The sequence below is a fragment of the Rhopilema esculentum genome, chromosome 6 (genome assembly GCF_057945365.1).
Source record: "Rhopilema esculentum isolate cy_ngs chromosome 6, ASM5794536v1, whole genome shotgun sequence".
Taxonomy (NCBI): Eukaryota; Metazoa; Cnidaria; class Scyphozoa; order Rhizostomeae; family Rhizostomatidae; genus Rhopilema; species Rhopilema esculentum.
This window is the reverse complement of record NC_142820.1, coordinates 11,423,980-11,442,764: the sequence shown is the minus strand read 5'-3', so window position 1 is coordinate 11,442,764 and position 18,785 is coordinate 11,423,980. Positions and strand designations below refer to the sequence as shown.

Genomic DNA, 18,785 nt, shown 5'->3' with positions numbered 1-18,785 from the left:
TTTTTTAATCTAACAAGATAATATCCACGAGGTAATGTTACAATATAACTTAAAACGATTTTCTATAGCTAATGAGTTTGCCCTTTGACTCAGAGATTGCTTGAATTGAAGTTTAAAGAGAACGCACATCTATAAAAAGATGGTTTCTGGTTCGGAACAGACAATCTTTTTCTTTTGTCATTTAAGTGTATGTAGCTGTCCAAAGTTTGCTGAAATCAGTGGAGCCCCGAATCTGTGTTTTCATCGGAAAATTCAGGCTTTATGCGATAATTGACCAAAAAAACCAAGATGTTATCTTGTCAAAAAATCGTGGGCCTGAGTCCCCCCCCCCCCCCCCCCCCCCCCTCAAAAACGAAAGCTCCCTTCCTAACGAAAGCCTAAATTTCCGCAACTGTTTGAAATGAAAGTTTTTAAACATCTCTTCTCTTCGTTTAAACAGGAATTTTAGGATCTGCCTGGTCTGCTCCAAAGGAAACCAACTTTAAGTAAAACTTTGTTATCCACGAAGAATGTGTACTGCGTAAAGATCATATTTCAAATGCAGTTCACTTAAAGTCGATATTTCAGGTTATTCTAAACTGTATTCCGAAGCTTGACTTTATCTATAAAAAGCGTGGACAACCGGCCTTCATCTGAAGATTAAGTTCTTAGATTCTTAGCAAAGCTTCTTTTAATCTCTGGACAGTAATCCGACATCGAAAGTAATTTGAATGGTGAAATCAAGAAAACTGGAATTCTTCCAAATTCCAGTAGGGCTTTAATTGTCATTTAATGTTTTTGAAATAAGTAGTGTAAGTTGCGGAGAGATTCATACATCTAGTTGGTTGAAAGGTGGGTGGTGTGGTGGTCGACTAAGTAACACAGAAAGACATGGTAATCTGCTCTTTGAAGGGACGGTGCTTCCCTAATGATGAAACAGTGGTTTGGGTTGAAACATTTTTGCCTATCAACGTGTAAGGGAAATGTATTTTTGTGCAAAGATGTGATCATTTCTTCTGCTGTTGTCAGCTCACTGATGGCAGATCTGAAATATGAATAGCACAACCATTACTACTTCTGATATAATACCATTCTTCTGTGAAGCAAAATCTTCTAGAACACTGCTTGGTGTGGGTCATATTCCAGCCTTACTAGTCTTTCTGTCAGAAGTTGATGACCAAAAATGCGCTTATTTAAACCATTGTTTGCAAGATTGATAAGGGGATTCGACTGACACTTTGAGAAGATTTTGAAACTGTTAAAATTGGGATTGTTAAGGTTCACAGCATTAATAACTATTTGAGGCTATATTTATTCTAGCTTTTGCAAGCAAAAATAATGAATGAGTTATTGTAACTGTATAATAAAACCATGACAAACATAAACCTTGCAAATATAAGCATCTCACAGAAGACAAAAATAATTGAGACGGCATTTATTTATGAATAACATAAAAATTGTATCCTTCGTTAGTGCTTATGGGTGAATAATGAAACATAAACGCAGAGTTTTTACAGCACTTTGCTCTTTAAGATAAAAAATTGAATGTCTTGACGAAATAGGCAGATTAGCAGAAAAAGCTTGGCAACAGAGAAATTCCGATCGGATCCAAATAGTTTTATTAGAAATATACGATTTTGTGACTGAACTCACAACCTGTTTCTTTTAGCTTGATTACTCTTTTCAATATAGTTGTATTGTATTTACGTAAGCTTTTCACATTTACAGTCCTGTTTAAGTAGAAAGCAAATTTTAATTTTTTAGAAAGAAAAGTCAGCACAATTTGTGGAACTTCTTCAGATTTGTTTTAATCCAAGCTTCAATAATGTTTTCTTTGATTTATCCTTTTACAAATGAAACACGATTAGAGTCTCTATCAGCCTTGACCTTCATGATAAAAATATGAATCTTTAAAAACTTTGATAGGTTATTGTGGTATACACCTTTGCAAAATTTAATTGTGAGATTCTTTATTCAGTAATTGAATCTGGCCACCAATGATATAATTATGATATGCAGCAAGACAACCGAAACCGTCAAGTCATGCAGATCTTTTATCTAAAAATGATACGGTTTTACAGCAGACATTATAATAGGTAATCTTTTCACTCATTTTGAATCTTTCACACACAAAGCATAAAAGGCTTGGAGGTGGCAGCTTTAGCCTCTGCTCTGTACATTTTTTTAATTTATAAGAATATGTAATTTTTTGTTGATATTCTTGAGTTCTCTTGCCTCAATATTCTTAAATTTCTTTTTATTTGAGCCTTAGATTAATCTCAAATTTTTCATAAGCGACACAAGGTGTAACTGAATCGCATTATAGTGTTAACGACTCCAATACCAGATACGTCTATTTCGAAATATATCGTTTTAAAATCACTTTTTTAACTTGTTTTTTGCATTCCAAAAAAATTTAAATAAATAAAAAGTTTGATTCTCCAGTCAAGCAGATAAAAATATTGTTAGACAAAAGTTTTTGAACAAAATAAGCTAGTACCAGCTCGTACTCTTGTAATTGAGCTGTTTCTTGGTTTAATTTGAATGCGTCTGTCGTTTCAAAAGTGTTACCACTTTTAATGCGCATTATCCTAAAAACATAGGATAGAGCGAACCCTAATTTATTTCATTTAAACTATTGATTGACCAGATGCAACAGGTAACTATATTTATTTGATTAATGTAAAGTAAATATCATTTTCAGTAGCTGACACCTAATTGGAAAAGATAACATGACAACTGTCGTTATACACCATAAATTCTTTTTAAATGCAATGAAAGTTGAAAAGCTACTTTCAGATTTCCCTGTTCGGTTGACCTGCATTGATTTACCTTTTTCAATGAAGATCTTTTATTCTCCAATATCGTAACATTTTCAGCTTCATAAGAAAAGACCAAGAGAGGCTTGAGGCACGTGGATCAGATTTGTAGGAAAAACACTAACCTATGTTAATTTGATAATAAATGATTTATAAGGAACGAAAGAAGAAATCCCGCCATGATGTATAAGCCTCGTTGAAACGAGCCATTTTCAGTCCGAAATTGGATCAACTTAATAATCAGGAGGAGAAATTGTCCTGATACCCACGCTCAACAAACAGCAAAGTTCATATTCCTGCTCTTTTTAGGTGGATGAACACATTTGTAGATCAAATCATCAATCATGGCGAATTCAACTGTCCCAATCAATTACAGTTTCAATTTCATTAACCACAAAGTCGAACTTCATAAACCGTAATCAAATTTCTTGCAGGCCATTATCATTCAGTTAACTAAACTCAATTAGTTTTCTCGTTATATTGTCTGTGTCATGTTTCGCTCTTGGCCTTCTGTGTGTTTTAATCAAAGCAATCTCAAATCACATTTAATGAATATTGAATAACAGATCAGTCGAGCTTTGTGTTCAACTAATTATTTTTCGAGTTCATTATGGTTGAATTTATGCTATAACGCTATTTTTTGAGGTTTGCAAGCAAAGCTTGGCCAAGCAGTTCCTTTAAAGTCATAAGATTTACGTTGATCTTATTGCCTTGAACGTCTGGCCCTGTCAGTCCTCCATACCGGAGATGGTCTTCTGCCTATTCATGAAGTCTACCAACGAGCCAGACTCGGAGCCAGAGACATTTATTGGATCCGGGACAGACCAGCAAGCGAGTTCAATATACTGCTCAACCAAGCACAAAAGAAACGGATAGTCTTCTATCTCTTTCGAAAAGAGTTTTGTAAAATTTGCTCAGAGTCATAGAATGAATGATAGTTAGATCGAAGCAATTATTCATACTTTCAAAAATAAATTGCCCCAAACAAAATTTTCAAACTTAAATATATGTCTCATGTCCTTAATTCCTGTTGGATTCCGTAGTCACTGATAGAATTTTTCATATCAAGTTTTCTTAGATATGGCTGTTTCCGCTATCAAAATGGCAAGTTTTAGAATTTTAAAAAAGTTGGATTTGATTTTGAAAGCCATTAGAAAAAACAGGACGCTAAAAAAGTTTTAAATAAGATAGATGAAAACCGCCCTTGAAATTTTTGCTTGTCCATAAATTGCCTTTGACATTTATCATATTTTCCAAAAATCGAGCCTGCCAGGACATTTCTTATATGATTTATGGATATGCTTAGTCTGTTCTAGGACAACAGCTGGAAAATTGCATAATATCTTGTCTGAATGCCAGTTTATTCTACCTGTAAATCGAAAGCAATAATCATCTTTTAAAAAACTCAAAATGATTCATTTAGAACACAAAAAAAGAAAAGTGACAATCAATTTTCTATGAAAATATTTCTTTGTACAGACAAAATATGCTTAAGAAATACAATTTCAAAAGAATTCAAGAAGCTGTCATCTTTGAGCAACAACAGTATTTAAATTCTATTTTTATATGTTCATAAAAATGTCATAAAAATGTCATAAAAATGTCATAAAAATGTATTTTGCATAATGATGTTTTGTCTGCATGTCTTCAAGGTATTTAAACAAATTTATGAATAACATGTTACAAACTGAACACTAGACCTGTGGATCACCAGTAACCTATGATTAATTTTTTTCATAATTTTCGTTAATGAATTCCCAATAACATCATTATGGCGCCCAAAATTCTCAAAACATCATATATATCACATCGAATATTATATACATCTTGTAATATCAATTTTCATCGTGCTTGTTGCTGGACGAGAAAGAAAGCAGATTTGTGTAACAATTAATTAGCTTTGCTGAAGCAATAAAATCTCTGACATTCTAAAATTTTTTGAAATCGAAGTAAGTTTTTAACTGAATTTTTTAATCTCAAAGCTAGTTTGAAATAAAACAGTAAATACACCTAGGGGATATAAAGTCTATTAAATTCTTTACTTTGATAATAATTTTTTGCAATCAAAGGCACAATTTTTACACCATCATTATATTTGGCTGTTTTTATATCAAGGACTCTTTAAAGTATACTGTTTTGAAAAAAATATTCATCTGATGGGAACATAAAAGTGGTTCTGGGTATATATTGCCGAGGAAGAGAAAAATTGTTGAAAATTTAAAAGACATATTTAGACATAAGCTTTCAATAAACAAGAATTGAAATTACAATCAATATGATATGCTTAAGCATAATCATGATATTGAAAAATATTAAAACGGTAAAATTTTAAGTATAAATATTACTGCATTATGGTCAGCAATGTTCCTGTTGCATGTGTTGAAAATAAAGTATTTGTGTTAAAAGATCTAAAGTATTTACTTGTTTACTTTATTTCTTGGCGCACAGCGTATCTCAAGACAAGTTAAACTGAAATATAGAATCTTATTCTCTAAACGCACTTGCTTATGTTTTTAAAAGAATAAATAATGTAATAAAAAATTAAAAGCTTTATGAAATGACTGAAGTTAGAAAAAATAAAAACTTGTCACAAAGAAAAATAAAGGAAAGCTAATTCGATTGTTCTATTCTCATCACAAAAGAATCATTAAATACTTATGCAGTAATTATGCTTATACTTTTTTGTATAAACGGAAACTTTTTGTTTTCTCAATCGGACTTTACATATATAAGTTTAAGAACCAATCAAATCTGCTATTTTCCCTGTCACGTTATTTTCGATCTACATTTTAAGAACAATTTTCTTCAAACTTTTAAATGAAGATGGCTCAGTTGTTAGAGGCGCTGACTACGATCCCAAGGATCCGTGGTTCGAGTCCCTGGCATGACCAAACTTTCACCCAGAGTGAGGGAGAGTCGCCAGATCTCTGTAATTACAGGCAAAGGAATCACGAGGTGTGGTCACATCGAGAGGAAGGACTAGGACACTGCTCGATAAGCATAAGCTTCTCAGTGTCCTCAAAACTATCTTCGGATGCTAGGTAGAAACAAATACAAATATAAACTCAAATTTACAAATTTACAGTAATTTACAACTTTTCGAACATTAGTATATCAGTGTTGGTTACTGATGGTTTTGCAAAACTAGAGACATTGTCTTTGTATGTTATTCTTAATTCTCTTTTTGTTTTTATTTATCTTGTTGTTCAAATTTCTATTGTGAAACATCTAAATCAACGAAAAGTAGCTAACTGAGACATAACGAATGTTTTCATCGACAGCTTTAGCTTCTCCGGCTCCATGAGAACTGAGATACGAATAAGAGCATAAAGCTTTTGACTTGCTGTTTTACAGAGCATGGACATGTTTTTTGCAACAACTAATAGTTTTTTTGGGTCACTTTCTTCTATCTGAGTCTCACAAATATGTATATTAACTCTTTCTTTGTTTGGCCCAAACAGAATGTGGTGACATTTATCTTCATTCAATTTCAAAAAGTTCTCTCGGGACCATATTGTTAGTAGGTTTGCATCTCGCTCTTATCTTTGTAAAATATTTTCTACCTTACATTTACAATTGTCTAAAGTAGTACCGTCTGTTTTATTGCATAATTCTATTCCCCTCATCGGAAGAAACATGTCATTGATACAAATATTAAAAAGAAGGGGCCCTAATACTGAGCCTTGGGCACACCTAAGGAAGTCTCTTTCCATGTACTAGAGAAACCATTGACTTTGACTATTTGTCTTCTCTTCGTGAGATAGCTATGAATTGATCCAAAAGCAGTTCTGCTAAAACCATTAGCATGCAGTTTTGCTAACTGTAGTTCATGATTTAGGCGATCGACGGCTTTGGAGAGATCCACCAGAAGTGACCTTTCTTGCAGGAAGGGCGCCTTTTTTAAAGAAGTGAGGAAATGTCCCCAGCCTTAAGTTCGCTTTGAATAGAGCTTCAAGGTAGGTTCTGAAAGCTCTTTGTGTGTGAACGAAACATGTAATTTTGTTGTGGGCTTCTGATGGCCTATAAGAACACTGAACCTATTCCCAAATAGGTCGCCTTAAAGATTTGACCGCAAAATTAAAATAATTCACAATTTGTTATTGCTAATGGTTTTCATTTTACTATGGACTATCAGAAAGCTTTATGTGAAAGCATTTTTTGGAGATAACAAGGAAAACTTGTGATCTTTTTGATACGTTTTGAACATCTAACTAACTTAAATTTTATTCAAGATTTTATCGTATATGCATTCGATGATATCATGCAAAAATCTTAAATCTAACATGTTGATTGATTAGTGTACTAGCATTTAATCACATGAGTTGACCCGCGTTTATTGAAAAAAAGGATAATGCACCATCGATGTAAAAAACAACAAGTCTACTTATTTTTATCAAGAAAATATCTTTTGAAAAATTGGCACAGCAGAAGCCTGAACAAGACAAAAACTTATCATTTATTACATTACATGATGATGACATTCAGTCAGCAAAGGCATACAAAATGAATGCCTCAAGGAAAGCGTATATCGTGTGTTGTGTATGACTTATGAGTGTATAAATTGCACAAATCAGGGCTTGCCTATCGTGTCTAACAGAGAAAATCAGTGTGCAAAGCAGAGATATTCATACCGATGGAGTTTTATTCAATTATTAATTACATCTCTGCACAACTTTAGGATTTTCAGTCCAAGAGTTTCCACTTTTTCCAGATCTCGATGAATTATGCATTTAAATCAACCTGTTTTGCTTTGTTTAATAATAAAATATATTTTATCTCGCCCAATCTCAGTGCCATCTATTTAAAGATTTAAGCAAGATGGATCGGTGTGACTGTTACTGTCGCACCGCAGCTCGTTTCTATAGCATACTCCTCTTATCACCATTCCTCAATTGTAGGAATGAAAAGAAGCCGACAGGCTTAAACTTCTATTCTAACAAAGCGTTCTCAGTAATACTCCGATAATCAAACAGTTAAGATGAAAATCACTGAATTTGGCAGCTAAATTATGATAAGTCGTGTTGGTTTGACGGCCGCTCAAGAAAAATAAAGGCAAAAACAGACATGATGTGAAAGTTGCGTCTGATTTGTGAAATAATCAGCAAAGAGAACAGGGTTTGTTCAAAACAACGCGAAACTACAGCTGTTCGGGTTGAAGACCTGACTTTGTCAGGTAAAAGTTTTCAATTTATTGTTACTGTACAGGCGCGCAATGTTTCTTGCAAAGTTTACCGCTGGGGAGCGCAGAAAATCAGTACATTTGATTGTTTTTCATCAGAGAGGAAGCATAGAAAAAAGAATCAAAAACCAAAGTGAGCCTATATCAGTGAAACCGCAGTGGCTTAATTTATATTGGTTTTCATAAAATTGAAACAATTTGAAGTATTTCTTTATCAAGAATTTTTCTAGAGTGGACTTTGCCTTGACAATCAATGTTGAACAGTGTTTATTCAGCAACCGTTGAAGTACTTTATAACGCACCTTTCCTGAAATCAAATTCCTAAGTTAACTTGCAGAGATGAAATAAATACTTAAATTAAGTAACGCAGAAATATAAAATCAAATATGAAGTAACAATAATGCAGAAAATTGATTCATATTTGGTATGTGAATTGTGCAGACACCAGAATCCGTATTTGGCATCAGAATATGGAACACAATAGAATAAAATCTCACATGTGAACATACAATTTATGAATTAAAATTAAAAACATGGGAATAAGAAGATTTTATTCCATTCAATACCTTAAATTAAACATGAAAAGAAATGCTAGAAATAGGCCATTTGCTAAAATTTTGAATGCAGTGAAGAAAATAACAGTAATTCCCAGGATTTCATGGCATCATATCAGTCGTTATGCATTACATTGAATTGTTTTTTGCCGACCCGCGAGGTTACGCAATACTGAGTGAATATACCAGAAAATACAGTGAATCAGTTGTGGAACTTGAATATGCAGATATTCAATCTGAAGACAGAAGAAATAAAAAATTTTATCTACTTTTTACATCAGATGGATGAATTTAAGTATAGTGCAAAAAACATGGTGAATTAAGAAATTCAAACATTTTATTTCATGAAAAAATAAAAATCCTGAAATTCTTTTAGAACCTATGACAGCTAAAGATGAACCTTTACAACCATCTTGATAAAATGTATTTGTGCCGAACAAAAATAACATTAGCGGACTCTTTAATGACTAACATAGTCTACTTCTTCTTCTACGAATTAACTACTAACTAATCAACTACTTCAATACTGAAGGCTCTGTTGATGTAAACAAAAACAAAAACAAACAAACAAACAAACAAACAAACAAAACACACAACAAGTTAACAACAAATAAAACAAATAAATAAGTTAAGCAACAGGGCAGCAGTTCCGTGACTAAGATAGTATTTATCCAATGTTGATATTTTACCCTATGAATTTTTACCCTGTGAAATCAAACTGCACTGCAACCGTACTTATTTATCTGTTACTGGTTTCTTTACGATTTTTTTTTATTTTTTTCTTTAGACTTTGGTATTTGATGTGGCCTAACTTTTTTAAGTTTAAGTTTTAAAGAATTCTAATGATTGTATATCCATCAGGAAATATTAGAATATAAGAAATGTGACTGAAAATTTACAATATTCACATAGTGCCATATCTTCAAAAATTCAATTTATGAGTAGAACGGGTACCACTTTTTATTTAGAATGTTTTAAATCAAACCCGGCTTTTGAAATATTTGTCACTGTATAGTCAAGTATGTGCGAAAATAATGGAATTTCATTGGAATGCTGAAAAAACCTCCAGAAAAGAGTTTCAAATTTCCAATATTTTTCAACTTGTTGTCACAGAAGTTTTTCTGCAGTGGTATTTTTCATCTTAATTAGGGTAATATCATTTCTCTTTAAACTATTGCAGCTATCGAGAAAATACTTGACTGCAGTGCTTTCCCGCAAAAGCGGCATCAAATTTACAATTAAAGATTACTGTAAATTTTGAAAGCTTGACAAACAATGAACCGTTTTTGAGATATTTTTTGATATCGCCTTTATGTAATGTCTTACTAAGTTTCTGCTATATCATCATATCTTGTCAATTTTTTTATTTGAACCTAAAAAGGCTTTACACCCTATTTACAACTCGCATTAAAAGAGTTGCATATGCATGAATATAAAGATCATATATTTGTATTTGAATTGATACTTATATTTGTTGACATAAGTTTTAGAAAGCTGGGAAGTTCTGCTTATCGAACGTATTCTTTGTCGTTGCTCTTAATGTGATCAGACCTCGTGATTCCTGTGCCTCGTCGTTCCCGAGGGCTAGTAACACTACTCACGTTTAGTGAATGTTTGTTTGTGACATGGCATGGTTTCGGGGGTCCTGGGGCAAAACCGAAAGACAAAGCCTCCTGCGAGCAGAGAGAGCAGTAAATTTTTGCGATCACGCCCTCCAGATTAGCTTTAAATACATTTCTTCTTTTTTTGTCATTTCCTGCAGTCGCTTGCCCTGACCGGAACCCAAGGCCCTGAATCAGAAGTCTACGATTAACCACCTTGAATTTCTCACGCAACGCGGTTATTCACTGGCAAATTTTTCTCTGAAAGATCGCGTACCAATTCTTTACCTGAAGTTCCACATCTACAAGTTTCAAACCTATGATTCATGATATAAATCTAGAATATAAACGTTTGAGATTTTTATAAGTAGCTATGGCTTACTTTGCCTTCTATAAACCCTTTTTAAAAGTAAGTGAAAAAGAGTAATGTCTGTTTTTAATCAATGGCTTGGCATTTTTCTGTATGTAATAATTTTGTAATATCTTTGAGGTTTTGCTGATTTTAAGATAAATATTTTTAGAGATGTTTTTCCATCCTAATTTATCATACAATTGAAGTATTCCGTGAAACATTATTTTGGGAAACGTTTCAATTAGTTAAAACATATTCTGCAAAATAACATCTATGAATAACATCATAAATTTTGATTCATTTCGCCTCAAGTTAGCATTTAGAGAAAATATTTGGCACTATGAAGTTTAATCAATAGTGTGGTGAATAATTTATTTTGGTAAAAGTGTTCTGCAAAATATGATCAAAAATACAGTATATCCTCTAAAAGATAACTTTTAAAAGGGTTCACTGTAGCAAAGAACATGTGGGCATATGATTTCATTCAAATTTTTAAGAATGTATAGCTGATATCAAAATATTTAACAACCATTTGCAAATGGTCATAAAATAAGACACAACATTTGAACATTTGAAAGTAAGAGTTCAAATATGACCACTGTGGAGAAATGGAGGAAAGATAGTGTCAATTGAAGCTTAAAATGATTTAAATGAGGTGCAGAAGGCATCTAAAAATTAGAGCGACAGGATTTTTAGCAAATTCGACATGCTCATGCTTTGGCAAAAAATAACGTCACCGCAGATTTGCACATGTCCACCACTAAAGACCCTTCATCTAAAAACAGATGATACAAATTTGAATAATGCGCGAGTAATATCAAGCTGAAATGTGCTCGAAAAATTAAAACGGGCTGCTTGCAAAGTAAAAAAGGCTTATTTTACAGATGTCTGTCCCATCGTGGCTCTAACCTAAAAATCGGAAATGTTGTTTTTGATATGGTGATTTTATACTTATAAGAAACTGCAGCTATGCATCACTATTTGTTATAAAGTAACTGGTGGAAAGGTTTTGCTAAAGCATTGAAAGAGAAATAATTCACATAGATGTGCCATCCATGAGTGAATCTACAACCTCCCCTATTCCTAAAAAACAACATTTCAAGTGAAACTTCCCTTAGTTAACTTCATGCCAGTTTTTAAGGATAAAATATTATAAGAGCAACTGCTTTGAAATGACTTTATCATCAATTTATAAAAAAGTATGATTTCAGGCTTTCAAAAGAGCGTGGTCTAAAGAAACCTTCTCTCGGTAAGCCAAAAGATCCTCTTCTTTTCATAAAAATCTACGGTCCCCTCCAACGGATCAATGACACACAAAATGTCCAATTGCTTCCATTTTACAGATTTGAAAGCATATTACACATTTTTTTCATAGCTATTATATTTGAGAGGGCAGTACTCATTCTCCAGGTCTCTCCTAACGCTCCCACAAAGAAAAAATTGAAGGATAAGGTACTGGTACTTTAAGAAAATATGAAATTAAATGCTTTGCCATAACAATGCAAAATAGGGGACAAGCATATGCAATTGACACGTGCGTTTCAATCAATGCAGATTGTATGGCATCCCTGTCTGGCATGCCTGATTTTCAGAAAATACATTATACCTGGGTCATGGCTAGAAATAAAACCGCTCAGAATGGGCCTATCACCTAATTCTATCTTTTAACAGTTAAGCCACGGGCTTTTGAATTGGGCCTTGCTTGAACTGTTTATAACAAGCTTAGAATTAAGAATCTAGATAACGTCTAGGCCCTGTGCAAAACTAAAAACCAATTTAATCAGGACCAATTAAAACTGAACAAGGCTAGGTCAACAGGCGTCATTCTTGATATCGTTTTTAATTAGCAACATTATCTTTGTATTCCTCATATGAATATGCATGAATTAATTCGGAAAGAAACTTTCAAGCCACACGTACGTGTCTTTCAAGGATTTAGATTATTTTTAAAGTCGTCATGAGTTTGAGACCAACCGTCCCAAAAGCAGGAGAGTTGTAGGTCATCATTTGTATAAATTTTGCATTTGCTTTTACACAGTAAAAAACAAAAAACTTTTGGATGCTACATACAATGAAAATTACATGCTGCTTGCAAGGAGAACGGTTGGAACTAGGTATAAGAAAAGAAAATTGGAAATCAAATAAAACGATAAAAGATAAATAAATAAAGTTTGTTCTACTACACAACGCAGTTAGTTCTGAGATTTAAATTGCCGTTTTGAACTACTTTCGCAAATTGGGCTTCGCTCTATTTATTATTGGACAAAATTATAAATAATAGCTTTTGTCTAAAATGTATAATTATATTAATGCTCAGACAGTCGAACATTTTCTTCTGTAAAACTTGACTCTGGTACCAGCAAATGACTTAATAATAAAAAATTGGTAGTAATTCTGCTTGAATATGGTGACATCTTGGTACCTATCTCGATTGGTTGCTACTAAGCACCAATTCTAATTTTGACCAGTCAGATTCAATGTCAATTCCTAGTAGTATTATCTGCATCGCTGAACTGAAACCCTTCCAAGTGTTTATAGACCATAATTTCTAATTATAGATTATGTGACGTAGGTTAATATAGCTATTTAGACAAGCTTACCTTGTCAGCAGCCAAAGTGCTATTAACCACTTAGGGTCCAGGTAATGAAAATGGACACAATTTTAGTCTACAGTAGCATCTAATTAGTGAACGGTCTTGATCAAGAAAATCTGTATTGATAAGTGCGTTATCTCAAAGCTACAGAATCTTGCTTTGTGGAAGTTTTATAAGGAAACCCGGAATAACTAAACTGATAATATTAACACTAGCACGAGTGAATGATTAACTAAGAACTTGTTACATTTTAATAAATTAGATCAAAAGCACCTTATCGAATGACGAATTTATCTTTCTGAGAATTATCTGTACATGCTTTATTCAAATTTATAATTGTTTAATGTATTCTGTTGAGTTCACCACAAATTTCCTGTTTTGCTATATTTTCTGTATTTTTCCAACATCTGGATATTATATTAAACACAATAAGTGACGTGACAAAAAGGTTGAAGAAAAAACGTTTAAAATTTGGCAAACCAATGTCAATGAGCTAGAATACCTAAAATCCATTTGAAATCTAAAAAACTGCACTATGAAGAAGTTATGAAGAAATGTTAAGACTATGAAGAAGGCTAAAGATTTTAATTGAACATCAAATTTTAGAAACATTTACCATGATCTAAATGGTCGGATGACAGCCTTTTGACATAATTCATAAAATATATACCAGGTCTCAAAGAAGAACGCTTGCTTTAAGCAAAATCAAGAAATTTACGTGGGCGTTTATTCAGCTAAAGACAAAATTACAAATTGAAAAAAAGCTGTATCCTTTTAACTCTGTGATTTTTTGCTTTAATATAGTGACAGAAATAGCGAGCGGCTTAATAAAGGGAAAACATTTAGATAATAATGAGTGCGAGCTTATTAATAACTAAAGGTCAGAGAACGAGCAAATTTCAACAGAAATTTACCAAAGATAAATGATGGTGGATTTTTTGAAGTAATGTTCGAGAAAATTTTTTAAATAAGAAAATGGTATTTATTAAAGAATCTGGTCTAGTGACCTACGAATCAATTTGATGTGCATTTGTTATTTCAAATATTTAAACCTATGTAAATAAACTAAAGAAATTTTTAAAAAGGAAAATTAAGATTTCGGTAAAGAAGAACAGTAGGTATCTATGAAAACATTTTACTTTTAGCAAGATATTCTTTTTGAATAATAGGATTAAGCTAAAAAAAGAAAATGAACAAACAAACAATCAAATACCAACAATATTCAATAGCGGTATTGGCACAAGATGTCGAGTATTTGAGTTTGAGAACTAAATCTGGAGAGTAACGCTCTGATAAACGATACATGTATTTTATGACTTTATATTTATTTTTAATATCGATACCGACTCAAAGTCATCAAAAAGACTTGCAAAAATATAAAAGTGCTAGAAATATGATACTATAGTTTTCTCATGCTTTGATATTTATATCAATATCAATATCTTTGTTAGTTTAGAAATGTGATATGAAGGATTTCACTAACGTGCTAATATGAAGATAAAAACATCGTGGCCATCAAGGTTCTGTAGTGCGTTCTTAGATAATATGAATTAAAAAGTATTGAATAATATTACATAATATCATACCATAATTCAATGGTTAATTCTTATTTATCCGTTCTACAGAAACATGTCATGATAAATTGATTTCTGTCCGAGACATTGATTTCTCAGAGTTTTACCACTTAGGAAAATGCAGAAAATTTATATCTAGTCATAAAATTATTTTGGATGAAAGATATTTGGATCTACTTCAAATTGCTTTAATCGCTCTGATTAAATTGTTATTCGACCCATTTTAACCTGAAAGAGTAAACAATTTGCTAATTTTTGCTAATTAAGTTGCTAATGAAATGCTTTGGTGTTTTTTATTAAGAAAACAACTGTTCCTAATGCTTGCTAAATAATTTTCAATTCTAGGCGAATATCATGACTTAAATTTTTAGTGAGCCAAATTACTTTGGACAAGAGAGAGAGTGAGGTCATAAAATAAGTACAGTCCTTTTTTAAAGATCACTTTATAAGAATACGAGCCTCAAAACTTTGGAGGAACAAATTTATGAAATCTTCCAAAAATTTAAACCACAAAAACGAAAAATTTTCACGATCTTAGGATGCTTTTTCATTGCAAAAAAAGAATATCTCACTCATTTTATCGGCAAGTTAGACCTGTACATTTCCCTTGAGAAACACAGCTAACAACTGCATTTTTTACATCCCAATTATTTAAAGAAAAGTTTAGAAGAGCAATAAAGCCTCAAACTATTTGGAAAAATTAAGAAAAACCAGTCTGGACTTCAATTTACTGTTTCTTATAAAAATGAATGTAAATGAATATGCTTTCCTTGGTCAGCTAAGAATATGCAAAACCGAGAGAAACAAAAAAATTGACAGTAGAATGACAATGATTTGTGTGCTATTATCATTTCGTGTGGAAGAGTCATTGCTTTAAAGTTTGGAGAAAAGAATAATAGATAGAGCAATACCTACAACAATAACATATGGCGTTTAAACATGGACACTGGCAACAACTGGCTGTCACACAGAGAAGCACGGGAAGCTCAACATCACAAGCCTGGGCAGCTGGACAAATGATGTTTAAGATCACACATCGATGTTGTTGACGCTGTATAAAACTTGGAAAAGCATGAGTGGCAAATAAGCAAGCTATCACAGAATGAAAAAGTAGACAAAGAGGACCGCTGCGTTGACACGAAAAGAGGGTGCTTAGGCCCAAGCTATGACAAGAAGATGATCATCAGAACTTAGCATTTATCACAAGAATTAAAGTAGCACAAGATAGGAAAAACTTAAGGAGTTTGTTAAGACTATGAACTCTCTCGTGGTATGGACAGCCAATGTTGATAGTGATGCCAATGGAGTTGTATGAACTTTGAAAGTATATGAATATTCATTTTGTAGCAAATAAGAACCGCCCTGTTCTATACACCAAATTACTAAAATGTTTTATTTGTACATAAATTTTGATAATTAGATGTTCGACACAGAGTTGGATTAGAAGGCACAAAATATTTTATAAAAGACAACTAATAAAACACTGTTTCTGTCTTTGATTTTGGCGTCCAAGAATTTACAATAGAATATATGTGTATGGTATATTTAAGGCTATGCAAAAGGCTTTTGAAACTGTGAATCATAACATTCTGCTTCTAAACCTTGACCATTAGATCGTTAGACGCAATGCACTTAATCTTATCGATAGAAATTAATAGACAGAAATAAACTGACAGATAGAAATAAATAAATAGATATAAATTGATCGATAGAAGTAAAAAGATAGAAATAAATAGTTTTAATGAATGAAAAGGATTCAATTCAAGCCAAATGTGATGCTTCTCAAGGATCAGAATTTGATCCATTTCTTCATTTCATTTCAGAATTTGAAAATAAATTTCTTCTTCTACTATCAACGATTTTTCCAAGGTGTTTCAAAACACTTGAAATACCTCCATTTTGCTGTTACAGCAAGTATTAACTACTTTTCCAAAGCTTTTCACAAAGTTGCAAATAATCTATTAAAACACTCAGATTTGTAAATCGTTGGCTTGCTACAAATAAACTTTCTATTGATAAAAACAAATTTAACTAAAGAATTTTCTAACTTTGCAGTTTTCACTCCATCATCCTCATGTCAAATTTGATCAAATGATCAAATTTGGTAATAAGCACATTTCTAAAACAAACTAAGCTTTTAAGACTTCTGTTAGCGAAGTATCTAGCTTGGAAGTATCATTTTCTTGAAAAGTTGGCAATTTCTGAAAGGCCAATAACCTACTTGTAGCAAAAAACCTAACCATTTGCAATAAAGTGTTCTACAATATGGAATAATCGCTTTTGAACCAATTATTGACTCATATGTTTGAAAAATAGCTATATGACAAAAATCTGTAAAAGCTATATCGTATTAAACTTATCTAGCTCAATTTCATCCTATTATTGAGGCTTGGTATTCCATAAAAAAGATTGTCGATGCTTGTTCATGAATCCAACAAAAAGTTTGCACCAACATTTTTCGTAATTTTTTCTTCTCCAATTTATCTATTTACCAACATAAACAAAGACATTAATTTGAGGTGGTTTTTATTTGCCAAAATTGATACTCTATGATATTGTTTGGGGTCCACAGAAGATATGGTGGCAAAAGTATTGCATTACCTACCAACTGACGTAAGAAACTCATCATTAAAATATTCGTTTAAGAAGCCTATAAAAAATTTTTTTTGGCATTTTTTGCTACCTAGCTTCTGAAGTACATATCATCATCAAGAATCTTTGTGATTGAGAACATCTGGACTCGCCATATGATGAATTAACGTTTCTAAACAATAACCTGTTTGATTAATGTTTTCTCAACATAGCTTACTGCTTTACATGCAACTTTGTAGTTTTTAAAATAGAGGTGGAACTTTCTATTTGTTGGCTCGCCTACATATCAATTTTCTCTTTGATTATGCTTTTCATATTTTCATTGAAGATATTTAAAAATTTATGCTCGTCGTATCTCACTTTTACCTGTATATTCATGTCAATCATCATAGCAGTCGCGTTTCTTTAATTAGATAAGGAGAGTCTTTTTTTTCTATTATAAGTTCGCGTACTAAGAGAGCACTCTCTTAAGAAACTTCCAATTATGCAATGTTTTATCATTATTGTGTGCTGAAACGTTCTTATCCATAATACTATATTCTTTATTGTGACTCATTTTTTGTAATATAAAAAATCATAACTGAAGTAACAGATGACATGAAATAACGGAAAAATGGCATGCTGAAGTATTTATTCCGACACTCTTCAGGATATAAATGAATGAATTGATTGTTAATATTTTCCGTGTTTCTTGTCTACTACTTATCTTAATCACGTATTTTGAAGTAAGTTTCAGGTGGATTAAACTTCAAAGATAATTTCATTTTTGCAATCAAATTCCGCAGCTTATTTCTTCAGCTTTGCAAGCATTGCACCAAGGAAGTAAATTAATCTAAAACAAGAATTATTATCCAGTACTATAATAGAAGATAGCAAAATAATTAATATGTGTTCTGGAAAGCATTATCAATTAACGATATGTTATTGTGCTTGCAAATTGCTGCTGCTTAAATGCTTGAGAAGACTGAAATTACATCCCTCTTTTTAAATTAACATAAGAAGCATTTCATTTTCTTTACAGTAATTCTTAACCTTAAACAAGTGACACATTGAAATCCATTCAAGCATTTGAGCAATGCCTTTTATGCTCCTACAAATTTGCCTATTAATTTTCCCTTTTCATCTAGATCTTCACTCAAAAAAGTAAATGCAAATTAACATAATATTTAGTGACAATGCATATTCGAGTTACTTCATACAGCTTCATCTTTCTGCAAGATACCTTGTCTGAAGGTTGAACAAAGTAGTTGAAAGGGCCTATCATCAATTTTGTAATCAGCAAGCAAAGCCAGGGAGCATTCCCTTAAAAAAATTAAAAGGTGCCTAAATGAATCAGCAAAAAACGGAAAGTTTTTTAGGAAATACTTGTTCATAATTTGATAAAGTTTTTCAGGGTTAGTATTGTCACACATCGAGCATTGAAAATGTCATAAAATTAACATTGAGAGTTGTATAATTGTATAAATTTCATAAAAAATATGATTAACATTCCTGTTATGAACGGAATTCAGATTTAAAAGAAACTACAATTAGCGCTATGA

General features: G+C 32.2%; 1 protein-coding gene and 1 long non-coding RNA gene across 4 annotated transcripts in view; one reads left to right on the top strand and one right to left on the bottom strand.

Moving 5' to 3' along the window:
* LOC148960138 (uncharacterized) overlaps positions 1 to 7,557 on the top strand; it is a 34,308-nt gene extending 26,751 nt beyond the window's left edge. The window contains exon 3 of the long non-coding RNA XR_016143856.1: positions 3,444 to 7,557. This is a non-coding gene — a long non-coding RNA (uncharacterized LOC148960138). The remainder of the gene's footprint in view (positions 1 to 3,443) is intronic.
* The window catches only part of LOC148960137 (uncharacterized), a 25,128-nt gene continuing 6,765 nt past the window's right edge, over positions 423 to 18,785 (bottom strand). The window contains exon 2 of one of the 3 annotated variants that reach the window (XM_089109092.1): positions 423 to 1,024. In XM_089109092.1, coding sequence (XP_088965218.1) covers positions 1,010 to 1,024 — 15 coding nt within the window. In that variant the 3' untranslated portion in view covers positions 423 to 1,009. Of the gene's footprint in view, positions 1,025 to 14,932; positions 18,547 to 18,785 lie in introns of those variants that run through there. The other 2 variants (XM_089109090.1, XM_089109089.1) reach the window with 2 other exon arrangements.